The sequence below is a fragment of the Ambystoma mexicanum genome, chromosome 7p, assembly GCF_040938575.1.
Source record: "Ambystoma mexicanum isolate Mex_15411 chromosome 7p, UKY_AmexF1_1, whole genome shotgun sequence".
In the NCBI taxonomy this organism is placed as follows: domain Eukaryota; kingdom Metazoa; phylum Chordata; class Amphibia; order Caudata; family Ambystomatidae; genus Ambystoma; species Ambystoma mexicanum.
The window spans coordinates 721,929,937-721,945,325 of NC_090939.1; the positions used below are offsets into that span (position 1 = coordinate 721,929,937).

At 47.4% G+C, this 15,389-nt stretch overlaps 1 protein-coding gene across 1 annotated transcript in view; it reads left to right on the forward strand.

The window, feature by feature from the left end:
* The first annotated feature begins 371 nt into the window (after positions 1–371).
* The window catches only part of SYAP1 (synapse associated protein 1), a 1,300,668-nt gene continuing 1,285,650 nt past the window's right edge, over positions 372–15,389 (forward strand). The window contains exon 1 of the mRNA XM_069636804.1: positions 372–707. Within this exon, the coding sequence (XP_069492905.1) occupies positions 506–707 (202 nt within the window). The 5' untranslated portion in view covers positions 372–505. The remainder of the gene's footprint in view (positions 708–15,389) is intronic.

The window sequence follows — 15,389 nt, forward strand, 5'->3', positions numbered from 1 at the left end:
GGGCACAATTTTTGTCCGCAAACACCTCTGGTTACACAGGAAAGCAAGGAATTCTATGTATGCGTTATTTTAGCCTGGTTTGCTAGAAAGACCCAAGGAAAGATGATAAACTCACAAACACTCACAAACCTAACGGCGGCGCATTTCTTTCTTAGGACTTGGAACCTACTTTTATGTTAAATTAACATAGTTGCATTGTTCATAATATGGAAGCGTTTTTAGGAAAAAAGAAATATACAACAGAAACAGGTTTTTCAAAATGAAAGACACTATAACGTTCTTGTTGCTTTGACAAGTTGGCAGCCGCGCTCGCATTTGCCAGGACACCGAAATGTTGGTCCTTCTTTTATGTCTATTTCGACTTCCTGCTTCCGCGTCACATCAGCTGAACAGGCAGGGCTCGTGAGTAAGGAGGAAGTGCGATCAGCAACAACAACAAACAGCAACAATCAAGTCGTGGCCGGCAAGACGCTTGCTCGCGAGGGATTATTCGCACACCACCGTAATGCTGCGGGGCCTGGGCAGTTGGCTTGGGCTGGAGCCCGAATATACTCCCGCAGAAAGCCAAGTGCATGAGAAGATCAAGAGTGGGGGAGACAGCCCCGAGCCAGGTCAGCTCCCTGCAGAGGAAGGCAGTGGAGACCCGAAGCCCCCAGTACACTCGGATGACGAGGAAGCGCTGCTCAGTCAAGCCAAGGGGTTGGGGAGTAAGTACAGAGAAGGGGTGCATATGGGGTCCCAACGTTTTTGGTAGGGTGAGCCTAGTTAAGTCTGTGTTCGCTTGTTCGGAAGGTGTGCCATAGATGACAAACTATCACAGTGGGCTCGAGGGTTCAGGGTCACAGTGTTGCCCAAGTCTTCATCGATTGCTCCCAAAAGTGTGTATATATTTGCATATCCCCACCCACCACCCTAAAAGGACATACATACCGTTAAATATCACAACCAGACCACAGTTTACTTCCAATTATCATATGTGATACATTATATGGTTGACGGGGGCGGAACCATCCTCAAAATGTTGGGGAGGGGTGGGGGGTGGATGGCAGTTTTGAAGACTGTTAATGAGACGGGCCATTAAGCCTATGGGGCTACTGATTACAGTGCATGCTTACATGCTCTCTGAAAAGTAGGAAAATACTCATGTTTGCTTTGTGCATAATGCCAGTAAATATACTATAACAAAGCATGTTTATGCTGGCTCTTTCAATACATGCCAAGATCCCCATGTAAGAACATACTCCTGTTGGCATTGCCTTAATGCCAGTAAAAAAAAGCCATGCCACAGTAAAAAAAATATCCTTGCTGGATACACAAATCCCCCACTCCCATATAAGAACTCTCTTCATGTTGTATTTGCTCCCTAACGGCAGTAAGAAAACGTTCATGCCACAGTAAAAAACATTGCCTCGTATGTTGCCTTTGGCCTTAACAACAGTAATAAACTGCAATGCCACATTAAGAAAACATGCTCTGGCTGGATAGCACGGAAGATAGCTCAGCGGGCTGAGCTCCTGCTGTTGTAATCTGATTGTGATTTGCAGGTTCAAATCCCGGCAAGGCCAGCTCAGCCTTTCATAGTTCTGTGACCTCCCTGATCTCATCCTCCTCCATGGATCTTGTACTATTATGTTGCATTTCCACCTTGTTACCTCTCTCTTACTCTGTACTGTACTTTGTCTTTCCCTGCTCACCAAGTTGTACCAGTGCTGTGATACTTACTGGTTTGGGCGCTGTCAAAAAAGCTCATTAAATGAGTGCAAACTTAGGTTGGGTATGGCCCATGGCCCACAGAACTAGGAACAGCACCCACACCATCGAAAATAGTCAAAAACATTGGAGTCCTAATGGACAAAGCGCTAACATTAGAACCACACGCAATAATCAAGTAATGCTTCTTCCTATTGCACGCAATAAAAAGAATCCTACCGTTCCTGCCCTACACTTGACAGTCATCGCCCTCATCATGTCAAGAATTGACTACGCAAACATCCTCTGCCTTGGAATGCTGGAACACCTGCTGAAGAAACTGCAACATTTCCAAAACGCAGCAGCCAGACTCCTCCTTAAACTATCACGAAGGGACCACATCACCCCAGCACTAAAAATTATACAATGGCTGCCAATCAAACAACTAATCAGGTTCTAAATGATGTGCATGGTGGGGATGTCCTACTCAAAATATGCCACAGAGGTCCTAATCTGGGTTGAGGCTGGGGTGTCCATTCAGGTGAGTCCATTCAGGTGAGTAAGCTGATAACAGATGACGCACCTCAGTACAATTGAAAATGGGGATCTTTGTGTGGTCAAATCTTATGCCCCCAATATAGACGAGACAGAATATTTTCCAGCGGTCCTGCAATTGGTGGGAGGACACCAGGAACAGCTATTTATATGGGGTGGGGAGATTTCAACTGCCCCCTGCACCTGGAGCTCAATAGTACGAGGAAATCTTGCCTAACGAAGAGGCAATGGACGGCGTCCCTTCAGAGGTTTTTGCAGGCTTAGATATGGTGGAACTGTGGCGGGACTCACATGGGCAGGACCGAGGCTACTCCTACTTTTCCGTGGTGCATGTTTCCTATTCACGTCTGGACTATATATTTGTGGGGGTGGAATACTTCCACAAGTTTAGGAATACAACCTATTTGGGGAGGGTTCTCTCTGATAATTTCCCCCATGGTGTCGTATCTGGAGGCAATGAGGCTGAGATCACTGGTGTGGTCATGGTGTCTTTCGACTACAGCCCTGGAAGATGTGGCGTTCAAGGAAACTTTGAGAGAAGACATAACACTATGTTTCAAGGTTAATGAGGGGTCAGTGGAGGGACAGGTTGTTTGGGGTGCTGTAATTGGGATTTTGCCTTTGGACTTGGGGACAACATTTGTCGATGGGTGTGTCTTTTGTACAATACGGCGAGGGTGAAGACAAATGAGTGGGTCTCGCTGTGGTGGACACTGGGCAGGGGACCGCGACAAGTCTCCCCAATATTGTTTGCACTAGTAATGGAACAGCTGGTGCGTTATCTCGGGAAAGAAATGGAGGAGGCAGGCATGCAGGTGGGCGGGGTGAAGCTTCCCTGTACGCTGATGATCTGTTATATGTGGGAAACACTCTGGAAAATATGCTATTGTTGCTAGAAGTATTGGATTAATATCGGAAACTGTCAGGCTTTCGTATTAATAAGGAGAAATCGTTACTGTTCCCATTGGGGAGTATGTGCAGTTGCAATCTTACTGCCCTTCCAGATTGGGGGATCAGGTGGGAAGGGGAGTCATTTAGGTACCTGGGTATCCAAATCTTTCACAGTATTGAGGACACGTTTGTTTACAATACAGGTAGGGCATTGTCGGAAATTGGGGACTCTGTTCAATTCTGTGAGGTGCTGCCGCTATCCTTGATTTTACCAATATCCCTTACAGGATCAAAAAAAGGTCCTACTACGCCCATGCTGCTAGGGAAGCCTTAACCTGCCGAATTATGAGTGGTATCTAATGGCAGCACAGCTGCAAGCAGTGTTGGTATGGGTGGACACAGGGAGAATTATTGGTTGGTTTGTTGGGGAACCTCCCAGCCCATTGGACAGGAGTAGAATTACTGTGCGGCGCGATTGGGGGGTGGGAGGGAGGTTGGAGGATACTAATATTCCAGGTGGTACAGGAGGTTTAGAATAAACTTCTGGGGAAACTGCAGAGGCCAGGACTATATTTTGCGGAGCAGGGTCTTTGGTCAGCAATACAGCTAATGTGGATCTTGGACCTGGTAGGCAAAGGATGTTGGTCAGTGGGAGACCTGTTTGAGGGAGGGAAGCTAATGACGTTTGAGGACTGGAGGATATGGTATGAGGTCTCTGGGGGGCAATTTCTTGCCTATGGGTCCCTGACCGAACGATTGGCTACTATCTGGGCAGTTATTCTAGAAGAACCCACCACAAATCTGCTGATGCAAGCACTCTTCACACGCAGGGCGAGGTACGGACTAGGATCTCTCGCCTCTAACAGGTGATACAGGGGCATTTTCCTTTAGGGGAGCTGGCAGTAAAAACCAAATGGGAAACGGATATGGGATATATGATTTCAGCGGCGGATTCGGGCAGGATGTGGGAACAGGTCCGGAAATTCTCAAGAAATGCTAGATTTCGACTTATTCAGTTTAATATCTTGCATAGGGTATATGTCACCCTGACTAAGCTACATGCAATGAATAACTGTGACGATGCCTGGTGAGTGAGTGTTGTTTTTTTTTTCTTTTATTGTAACATAGATTAATATAAACATTTATTACAACTTTTTACTCTCATTATTCACATAACTCTAGATAATACACATTTCCTATCAAATTTACTGTTAAAATGTTTTTTTTCTACCAATGCGTTCTGATAATTTATTATTATTATTTTTTTTTTAGTTCTTAATTTTCTCCAGAAAGTTTATGACTGAGCAGGTTAAATGCACCGATCTCCCGTTTGGAATGCAAAACCACCATTCGTCCATATTTCCATCGACGGGTGCAAATTTACTAAGATGAAGTGTCCTTAGGTCTTTAAGCAGTGGACATTCTGTTATTAAATGTTTTATAGATTCAGTTTTAGGCAGACAGTATCTACAGACGACGTCCTTTGTGTCCTGATCGTGTCACATCACCAGCATTTCCTTCGATTTAAGTGCGTTCAGGCGCAGTCTAAGGAAGCCGTTGCAATGATGTCCTGATGGAAATTGCTGTAGGTTAAGTGGCATTTTATCCAGTTTATTCATTGTTGGACCTAGATCTTGGGTGCTATTGGCAGGGGGTGATAACAAGGATTAATGGTCTGTTGAATTCCAGCTATGAGTGTAGCCCAAGAGTGTGCTTGTGGGGGCTAATATCGGGTAGCAGGCGACCTAAAGTAAAAAATCAGCCGCCTCAATTTATGCTAATACTAGCAAAAAGGAGGGTGGCCATTGCTCGGAAGAAGCTGCAGGGGCCATCAGTAAAACAGCGGAAGGAGGACATCCGTAGACAGAGGGGGGTGGGGGGGTTTATGCTTGCAGGAAATGCTTCTTAAGAAAGGGGATGCAAGGCGTTTAGGGAGCAGGGAACACCGAATACAATATAGTGTACCTGACGCTTAAGCCATATTGAGAAAGTTGCAGATCGATTGGAACGAGTGTATTCTGTTTGCCAAGTGTGATTGCATTGTGATACCCATCTCTCCTAATTGTTAACTGTTAAACCAGCTCAGTTAGAATTGTGGTTCATTAGAACTGACTCGCACTTCAAGCGCTGTGAATTTTTAAAGCAGCGTGGTAATTTAACATGTATGGTCCTATGTTATCAGCAGGAAACCGGGGTATCTGTGGGTTACACAGCTACGAATACAGAACAAGGCATCTGTACATTGGCTGTCACGCTGTGTGTTGCTAGATTGGGTCACTGCAACCGTTCATTACCTTGATTGTTGAGGTTGTTTGTATTTAGTACCTGTAACAAGGGTGCTCTCACGCTAGGACTCAAGTCTTAGAACACCTAGCAGCTATTTGAAGAGACGTCAGGCGCTTCATCGCTGGCGCTTCTTCGGCCAAGCGAGTCTTGCGCCATCCACAACGGTCAGGGCACAAATCTCTGGCACCCTCGACACCTTGGCTGTTCCACACTTTCTCTAACGTAAGAATGGGGTACTTCATAGTAGAGAAATTAGTGTCGAAATTTCAGGGCTCATAGTGCATGGATAACATCAAACAAACTGCGCTAAAGGTTATTGAGACTAATGGTCCCAGAATGGGCTTAAACACAGGTGACTTCGTATGTAAGGAAAGACACCTCAGAACACAACCCATAGGACTGATTAAACATACAAAAAATCCAAAGCGGAATAAAACATATGATGCATCCACTTCATCCTCATGGCTGAAAAAAGATGAGAGTATTGAGACTGATTTGAAGATCTGTCTATTGAACACTCCTTCATTAAATAAACACGCTATCTGTATCCACAACATAATTCCAGATGAGAAACTGGATATATTATGTGTTACAGAGACATGGCTGAAGGACCCCATAGGACCCACCTGCGCTATTGCTGTCCCAGAAGGCTACTCTATCCATTACACCAACAGAGAAACTGGGGGGGCATGGCCAGCGTCTCGAGAGTGGGATGAGAACGTGATTCCTCAGTGCTCCCGGGGCCGCCAGCTAGATCCTGGCTATATCCTGTAATTCTGAGTTGCTACACCCGTGAAAATCACACCCACAAGTGGCGGAACCCCTATGCAACCGGTCGCTGTAATATTGGGTTAAACTGCAGACCCATCTGAGAATTATCTGCTGTGGAGGTACGGGGCAACTGACTGCGACAGCCTGACAAGATGGCTGCTGGAGCAACGGACTGGAAGGGGCTGCAACCTATGGAGGTGACCCTGCAGAAACAGACATCCTGCTCTTCCAATGGCTTGAATGCGCTGCCGGGCTACTGGGGAGACCGTGTGGTGATCCTGGCTGCGAACGGCCTCTGATGTGGGGCTAAGCACGCCTATGAAAGTGGACGAGCGTCGCCATCATCGGCTCCATGTAGAGGAGGTGGAGACTCGCCTGCGGACACTGGTGAGCCTTCAGCGGGGCTGTGCTCGATACCATCGAAGCAGAAAGGAGCGACCTATCTAGACCTCTCCCGGTGCGCCATCCCAGCAGGGGTGAGTCCCAAAGCCTGTGCAATGCACACGTGGGCACTAATGCAAATATACTGAGGGCTCCGGGAGCCGTAGCAGAGCGTCCCTTGGTCCCGCGTGGCATAGCGTAATGAGCGGATCCAGGCCAGTAGAGAAACGTACACTCCCTGCACAAAGGGCTCGCGTGGAGCAGCTGCAAAATCTTTCTCAGGGAAATAGGTGTCAGATGTACTGACCTATCTGACGCCCGTGCTGTGAGACAACGGTGTCCCTAATCCTGCACAGCACGTGTGTCTGCTCGAAGCAGCCATAGCACTGCCCCGGTGGTGGAACTGATATTGAGACCCACAACACGTGGGCTGCAAACAAGCCTGGAACGTGTCAAGGCTGCCGGTAGACAAAGGAGGATACGAGAACACTGAGGCTGAGTGTTTGTTGGCCTGTGGGTCTGTGGGATGGAGGTTTGCTAGAGCTACAACAAACGTATCCAGAGACAGGCACTCTGTAAACGCACCTACAGGACAAGATTGTGGACAACACCAAGGTCCAGGACAACGCCACGGGTGTCCTTTTGCACACTGTGGAAACAGACGGCGTGGCGCTCTAACTGGAGGCACAAGGAGCAAAGATGCCACAAATAAGTGAGGCATGCCCAATATAAGCTGGAAACTACCATATGGGACGATCTGCTTCACCACCATAAGATTAGAGGAAATAGAAGGCATGAAGTGGTGTTGGAGCATACAGCAGCAGTCTTATAAAAGAGGTGGACACAACCCCTGATGGCTCTCCCACCTACTGCGTACTGTAACCAACTACTTGCGGGCAACAACGTTTCATAATATCGCCTGGTCAATGCTCCCTGCTCGTCTGGTCCCCACAATGACCCGGGAGCAATAGAGGCAACTGGAAACTATCTCACCAAGCAGGTGCGCCCAGAGTGCACACTCCACTGCTATAAACTATTCCACAAACAGTTGCGTAGGACCGATCGCGTACAAACCACCATCTGCTAAACCACTATGGGGAAAGACAGAGCAAAGGCTGCGACAACGCAGAGCAAAATGGAGCAGTATTCAACCCCCGCCCATGCCCCCACACAAGAGCAGGCCAAATCTGGTGACACACTGGGAACAGAAGGGGATATATCACTGAAGGATGTCATGAATGCCATCGCCAACTCAAGAACCTCTATGGAAAATAAGATGGATGGCATAAGTACAGAAGTGTCGCTGCTACGCCATGACCTGCAAAAACTCGTGCCCCGCACGGGGGAAGCCGAAGGTCACATATTGGAAACAGAAGATGGCCTGAGGACTGTAAACCAACAAATGACAGGGGCGCTGGCTCGCCTCAAGGCACTGGAAGAACGGGTGGAAGAAGACAGGGCAAGACGGAATAACATCCGGATCCTGGGACTGCCTGAAAAATCAGAAGGCACGAGCATGGAGCTGTTCCTGGAGCAGTGGCTTGTGGATCTCTTCGCTCCCATGACCCTATCGAAATTCTTCTCAATCGAACCAGCCCATCGGATACCATCTTGCAGGCAAATCCCCGGAGCTCCCCCCGTACATTGATAGCAAAGTTCCTGAATTTCAGGGATCGGGATGCAATTAGGATAAGTAACACTCCTGTCTATTGGTTGTACACCAATGCTTACAGATTACGTTGATTGATATGTAAAGTATTAATCTGTTACTTTAATGTTTTAATCTACTTGGGCGACAGATGCTTCAGTTTGGGATGGAGTATGGGGAGGGAGGAACTGGGAATGTTTTTGTTTATGGAAGCGCAGGTTGTGCATTTTTTTTTTGTATTGGATTCAAATCATAAATGGGTACTTGGGACGCAAGGAAAAGAAAGCACCCCTCACAGGGGACATGACATGCTGCACATAGATGCTTACACGTCATATAATGACTCGGGAGGACCCACCACTAAAAAAGAACAGCTTCTAACAAGGAACATAAACGGCCTAGGCAACAGTATGAAGAGGAGACTGGTGACCCAGTTCCTGAACAGACACAGTCCAGACATAGTGCTCCTTACAGAAACTCATCTGGCGGGTACGACCGGTCACTTTTTCAAGAGAACGAACTACCGCACAGCGGTACATGTAGGATTCTCCATGGGGTCGAGAGGTGTACTGATCTAACTCCACAAGAGAATTCCCTTTGAGATTTTGAATGTAACCCAAGCCACAGGGGGAAGATTTGTATATCTTTACAGCACACTGTGGAGACAGACCATTGGTATCCTAGCAGTTTACTCTCCCCCAGCACTCATGTCGGCCCTGATAGAGGATATCACACCCATACTGGCTAACACTGCGGCAGATACCTGGATAATAGGGGGGGGGACTTCAATGAGGTTATGAGTGTTGGGGTAGATCGCGCACACATAAGAGGAAGAAACCCTGCAGTACCCACCAAACTGGCTACTTTCACATCGGCACTAGGGCTGAAAGATGTGTGGCGCGACCTACACACCACTGAGTGTGAATATTCATTTAATTCTGGGGCACACGCATCACTCTCCAGTCTGGAAAAAAAATTCCTACCTGCAGCAGACATTCATAAAGCAACAGAGGCAACTCTGCTCCTCCGGGGCATCTCAGACAACTCTCCATTACTGTTACTTCTTGAAACAAAGTCCCCACCCCCCACCAGCCTGGCGGCTAAACAACTACTATCTGGGCTTCCCGGACCTGGTGGAAAAAATCCAAATGGCTACTTCCTTATATTTTGAATTAAATAAAGGCTCGATAGACAATACTGTTGTGCTCTGGGAGGCCTATAAGGCATTTTCTGAGAGGCAAAATTTTTGGGTGGATGGTGGCACATAAAAGAGCACATGGGAGGGATGTGGAAGTCGCCGAACTGGAAGTCCGGTGAGCGGAAACGAAGTACATTAACCCTAACCTACCTGAGGACAATAGAACCCTGGTTCTGGCACAAAAGAAACTACTAAATGTAACATTAAACTGCGCAAAACAAGCCCATAGAGCGATGCGAGCAAGGTTATATGAGACGGGGGACAAGGCTGGCAAACTGCTGGCGTGGCTCGAGAGGAGGGATGAAGGGAACAGGTTAGACACATAACTACCGAAAATGCAGGGCAGGTCGTTACCGACCAGGGAATTGCAGAGTGTTTTGCAGACTAGTATGAGTAACTGTATTGCGCCCCTACGGGCCCTATCTCCACGGGAATCCTAGATGAGCTAAATCTGCCAGTGTTGAACGATATGCAGAAAGTGCATCTGAAAGAAGAAATCACGGAGGAGGAACTGTTAGCCACCATATCAGATCTACAATCTGGGAAGACCCCAAGGCCAAATGGTTTTCCAATAAGAGACCTTGAAGAAAATAGGAGGTAGTGAGGTGGCGCCGCATATGCTTCGTATGTTCCTACATTCGTAAGACTTGGGTATTCTCCCTCCGGAACTGAGGAGGGCCAGCATAGTAGTAATTTCCAAAGAGGGTAAACCCCCGGATAGGTGTAGTTCCTACAGGCTGATCTTTTATAAATGGCAAAGCCAAAATCCTCGCAAAGATACTTTCCAACAGACTGCAAGGTGTGATAACGTCTCTGATCCATCCAGATTAATGTGGCTTTATGCCTAAAAGATCCACACGTATGAACAACCGCAGGCTTCACTTGGCCACCGAGAGGGCACCAGCACACCAGGAGTTGCTAGCATTGCTGGCAATCGATTTCGAGAAGACTTTTGGCTCGGTCTATTGGGAAGCTTTATGGGCAATAAGGCGTAGAATGGGCTTCAGGCAACAATTTATTGGCTGAGTGAAACTCCCCGACGGCGAGATCAGGCTGAATGGGTGGTCATCACATAGCATTGTTCTGGGCAAAGGGACAAGACAGGGCTGCCCCCTGTCTGCAATGCCGTTTGCACCGGTGATTGAACCTCTGGCAATCCTGCTGAGGAACACAGTCATGGACAGGTTTTCACTGAGCTCACGAATGGGAGGATAGAATTTCATTATATGCTGATGATCTACTGATCTATTTAAGCATACCAGCGGACTCCTGCCCTGTTGTCACGCAGATACTGGAAAGATATGGGTTGCTCAGTGAACTGAGGGTGAATTGGGGCAAATCAATACTATTCCTGGTAAAAGGGATAAGTGGAATTCTTCCAGATATCTGCCCATACTGGGTAGAAATGGAGCAATTCCGTTACCTTGGCATACAAATCACGACTAACCTTGGTGAATCTGTGCAAAAAACCTATACCCAATAGTTGATAGATTTGCGAATGATGTGAGCCATTGGATGGCTCTACCTCTTACTCTACTGCAGAGGTCTTCAAACTGTGGGGCTCCAATAGTTCAGCAACCCCAAATTACCTGGCATTGTAGAGTTCATCGGAGAACATCCGACGGCGAACAGGGTGAACTACTGCAGTGAAGTGGCAGCTTTTTTCCTAGCGGTGCTCGTCGATGGGGAAGCGTAAATGTCCTGCAAGGAAGAGGTGTGTGGGTCACCTCGATGTCGATAGTTCTGCACCGCAAAGAGTTTGAAGAATGGTGGCCCAGCAACGGTGTCGAGTCGTCGGCGTCTCTGTGGTCTTTAAGTGGCGGGAAACCCACTGCCGGATACTTCTTGCGGGGTCTGCTGCGGACGGCGACGGCCTGGCCTTCTCCAGCGGGATAAGGCGGGCGGCGGTGAAGACGAGCGCGTCCTTGCATCAAATGTTCTTGGGCAAAGTGAGCACGGCAGCTCCGGTCGTTGACGGCAGTTGTCGACGGTGATGGACAGCAGTCCGGGCGCTTCTCTTTGGGATTCCGCAGCAGTCCCTGTCTCCGGTCGTCAGCCTGTCGTAGGCATGTCTATCAGGGAGCTTTGGCAAAGATCAGCTGGTGCACGATGGTCCCTCATAGCTCGGGAACAGGGCACCTAACCAGGTCCTCTCTGGGTCAGTCCTTGGAGACATAGCAGCTTTCAGATCGAGGAAGTAGAGCAGCAGCACAATTTCTCTTCCAGCAGGGCTTCAAGGTTAAGCTTCAGTTTCAACTCGCTTCAGCTTCTGAACATGAATTCTAGCAGTGAGAGGCCCTCAGATATACTAGTTCTCCCATTCATTCTGCTGGGTCACACTCAGGCAACCAATCTGTCAGAAGGGCATTCATGCAGGCAGGCAGCCAATCGGGTGCATAGTACATTCAGGCCATTTACTTCTCTCCAGACACTCACAACAAGTTGTGTATTGGGACAAGTACCCAGCCATTCAACACTCCACCCTGCATTCATACCAGTTTCGGGCAGGGCTGTCTCAGTCATTGTGTCAAACACCAGAAACGAGACATCCACAACAAGAAGTGCATATTCGTCACACACTCCATTCACCCAGGTCCCACCCACAGGCTGTACCCATAACAGTCACTGCGAAGGCTCCAGACAGTTTTGCCTGGACTTCACAACAACACCATATATGCAATTTCCACCCAACAGCTAGTCGGGGGTGGGGGGGAAGGGTCATAGTCAGGGCTTCTTAGGACTTTGGGAAAACCAGGTAACAGGCGATAGAAAGCAAGAAGCCACGGGGGCCATCTTGTTTCCTATCTGGAATCAACTGATTCCAATGCAAGGGCCTGAGTATCCCAAAATGGAGGATACTCAGAGCACCTGTCGAATTCAGCATGGAGCTGCCACCAGCCCATAACCTGTTCTGTGGGCCACACACGGGTGCCCAAAAACATACACTAGGGGCACAAGGTTGTACCCCCCCCAACCATGGGTGCCATAAGGGTATCCCATGGGTCGGTACACCAAACCAAAAGAGAGCTGCACCTCCAGGAGTCCCACATGAACCCCTGCGTGGAAAACACAACAAGCCACACGATAAAAACTAGTAAAGTACAAGGATACAGAGGCCCTGTCCCTCCGATGCATTTCCAGCATCACAATGGTCTTTGGACTTTCCCCAAAATATGAGTACTTTTTGATCAAAGATACCCACATCCAGGTACTGGGTACAGTTAAAACCCTTGGGATGATACTGGAGGCTTCCATAAGTGCTGATGCTCAAGCTCACCACGTTAGCAAAAACTGCTCCTACTACCATAGGCTATTAAACCCTTTCTGAGTGATGAAAACTGCGCTACTACAGCCAGAGCGACCATCATATTGCGTCTGGATTATGGTAACATACTCTTGCTGGGAGCCAATAAGAAATGTGTTGACGGATACCAACATTTCCAGAACAACACTGTCAGGATGATTAAACAAAAATCCAAATCTGAGCACATCGGCAGCGCCAGAAGAGAATTGCACTGGCTGAGAGTAGAAGATAGAGTACAGTTCAAGGCTCTAAAATTGGTACATAAATGCCTCTATGGGAAGGCCCCTGCCTATCTTAAATCTAAGATTAATCTCTACGTACCGGGCCGAGCATTAAGATCTGCGGCTTTGGGTATGTTTGCCTTCACACCACACAAGTGTTCCAACGGATTGGGTAAATCATTCCTGACAGTAGCAGCTGGCAAATGGAATAAACTGCTAGTGAATCCTAGATTGGAATCAAAATACCTAGGATTTTGTAAAAAATTGAGAACCTACTTGTTCAAGTAAACACTAACCTCCTTTTCTAGCTAGGTAGCTCCTCATCTTTTAGTGTGATAATACCACTTGTCCTGTGTGTATGTTGTATGCCCCGTCCGCTGTTATGTTTGTTACTGCGCCCTGTTGCTTGCAAGCTTTCAGCGCACTACAAATAAAATGTACAATATCGGGAAGAAGCAAGTAATAAGCAAGCAGGGGTGGCAATCCTGTTGCATAAATCTTTTAAATTGGAAGAGGTCACAGTTAGGTGGTGGTGAAAGGGAGGGTAGATGGGCAAAAATACACGTTGGTCTCCTTGTATGCACCCAACCAAGGACGGGAGCACTTCTGGAGACATAGCTGAAAGAGCTGGAGGAATTCGAAGAGGGAGATTCATGGTGGGACAGATCAGGAGGGGTAAGAGGGCATGCAGCGGGGACAATATCGAAGCGAATGAGAGAGATTTGATGAGGCATGTCTATCGGATACCTGGAGGATGCAGCATACATTGGAGAAGAATTATTTATACGTGCATAAAACTTAATCAAGGATAGATTATATATTAGCAACACAAGGATTAGCGACAGTGAGTCAGATGGTGCGAATAAGAACCATCACTATCTCTGACCATGCGTGAATATCTCTATAATGGGCAGAGAGTAAAATTTAAAAGAAGGAAAAGAGGATGGAGGTTGGAAGATTCTTCTTTTTTTTTAAAACTCCTTTTTATTGATTAATAGTGGTCTCAACAGTTACAGCAGCTTCATTCCCATAATATACTCAAGTCATCTACCAGATTCATCTCTTACATACATTTTTACATGGAGGTTTCGTCATCCGAGAGCATTTCACACAGATACATGCGGAAGGGGCCCCAAATGTCTTTTGGTCGACTTGCCCCAGGCTGGGTCGAAACGTATTGCTCCTCGCACTCATTAACGTAAGTTAATTCACGGAGGAAGGTGGTCATGCTTGGTGGTGTAGAACTTTTCCAGGCCTGTAGGATACACTTCTTGGCCACCGCACATGAGATGTTAAATAGTCTTCTGGTTTTCTCAGAGCACTTACCAATGTCTCTGAATAAGTATTTTTGAGGAGTCCGCTGTGGGGGTATCTGTGTGATTTCCATCAGCATCTCTGCCACCTTTCTCCAGAATCCCACCAGTGCCGGGCACTCCCAGTACATGTAAAATGAGCCCACCTGTGGGGACCCGCATTTGGGGCATTCACTAGTGCAATCCGTTACAAATTTGGCCATCTTGGCCGGTGTGTAGTGTAGTCTATTTAGGATTTTGAATTGGATCAGGCACAAACCAGCATTTAATGAAACTTTTTTCGTAAGTGCACAATATCTATTCCATTTATCCTCTGGGATTGGCATCTGTAGGCCAGTTTATCATTTGTTTTTGACCCAATTCCTTGTGGGGGTATGGGTTTGCACTGACCTATACAATTTAGAAATACCGAGCCTTCCCTTTGTGGTGATGAGTTGCAAACATGGATGTGGGGGGGTTTGTCGGGGAAGAGCGGCCACCTTTTCTGGAATGCAGCTCTCATCCTATAATATTGTAGTGTATGGAGTGGACCGCCACCCAGTGCTCTTGTGAAGTCTTCCAGGGTTGCAAATTTACCATTTATAAACCTATCACCCACCCTCATTTCCATGTCGGGATCCCAGGCCTCCTGTATACTTGTATCGAATGTAGGGGGGATATCTGGAAATTTCCACAAGGGGACCTCTGGGTTGTACGGTGTCTCCAGCTTCTACCTTAATAATTTTTGCCCTCCAGGCCCGAACAGTACAGCTAACTGGATCATATTTGCATGCACCTCTATGTCGTGAGTTGAATATAAAGGACTTAATGTCTGTCGGGGATGTGATATGTGTTTCTACCCACGTGTGTGGTGCTCCATCTGCCTCTTCTTACCAATACTTTGCAAACTGTGCCTGGGTGACCAGGTAGTAGAGTTCAAAATCCGGGGAAGCTATACCTCCGGTACAGTAGGGTTCCGTCATTTTTCCCCACCCTATTCTGGCCGTTTTCCCGTTCCAGAGGAAGTTCACTACCTTTGACAGTAGTTTGGAGAAAAAGTCCCTGCCAGGCCATATAAGTACGTTTACAAAAAAATATAACAGCTTGGGAAGGGCTATCATTTTAAGGAGTGCTATCCTGCCATGTAGGGATA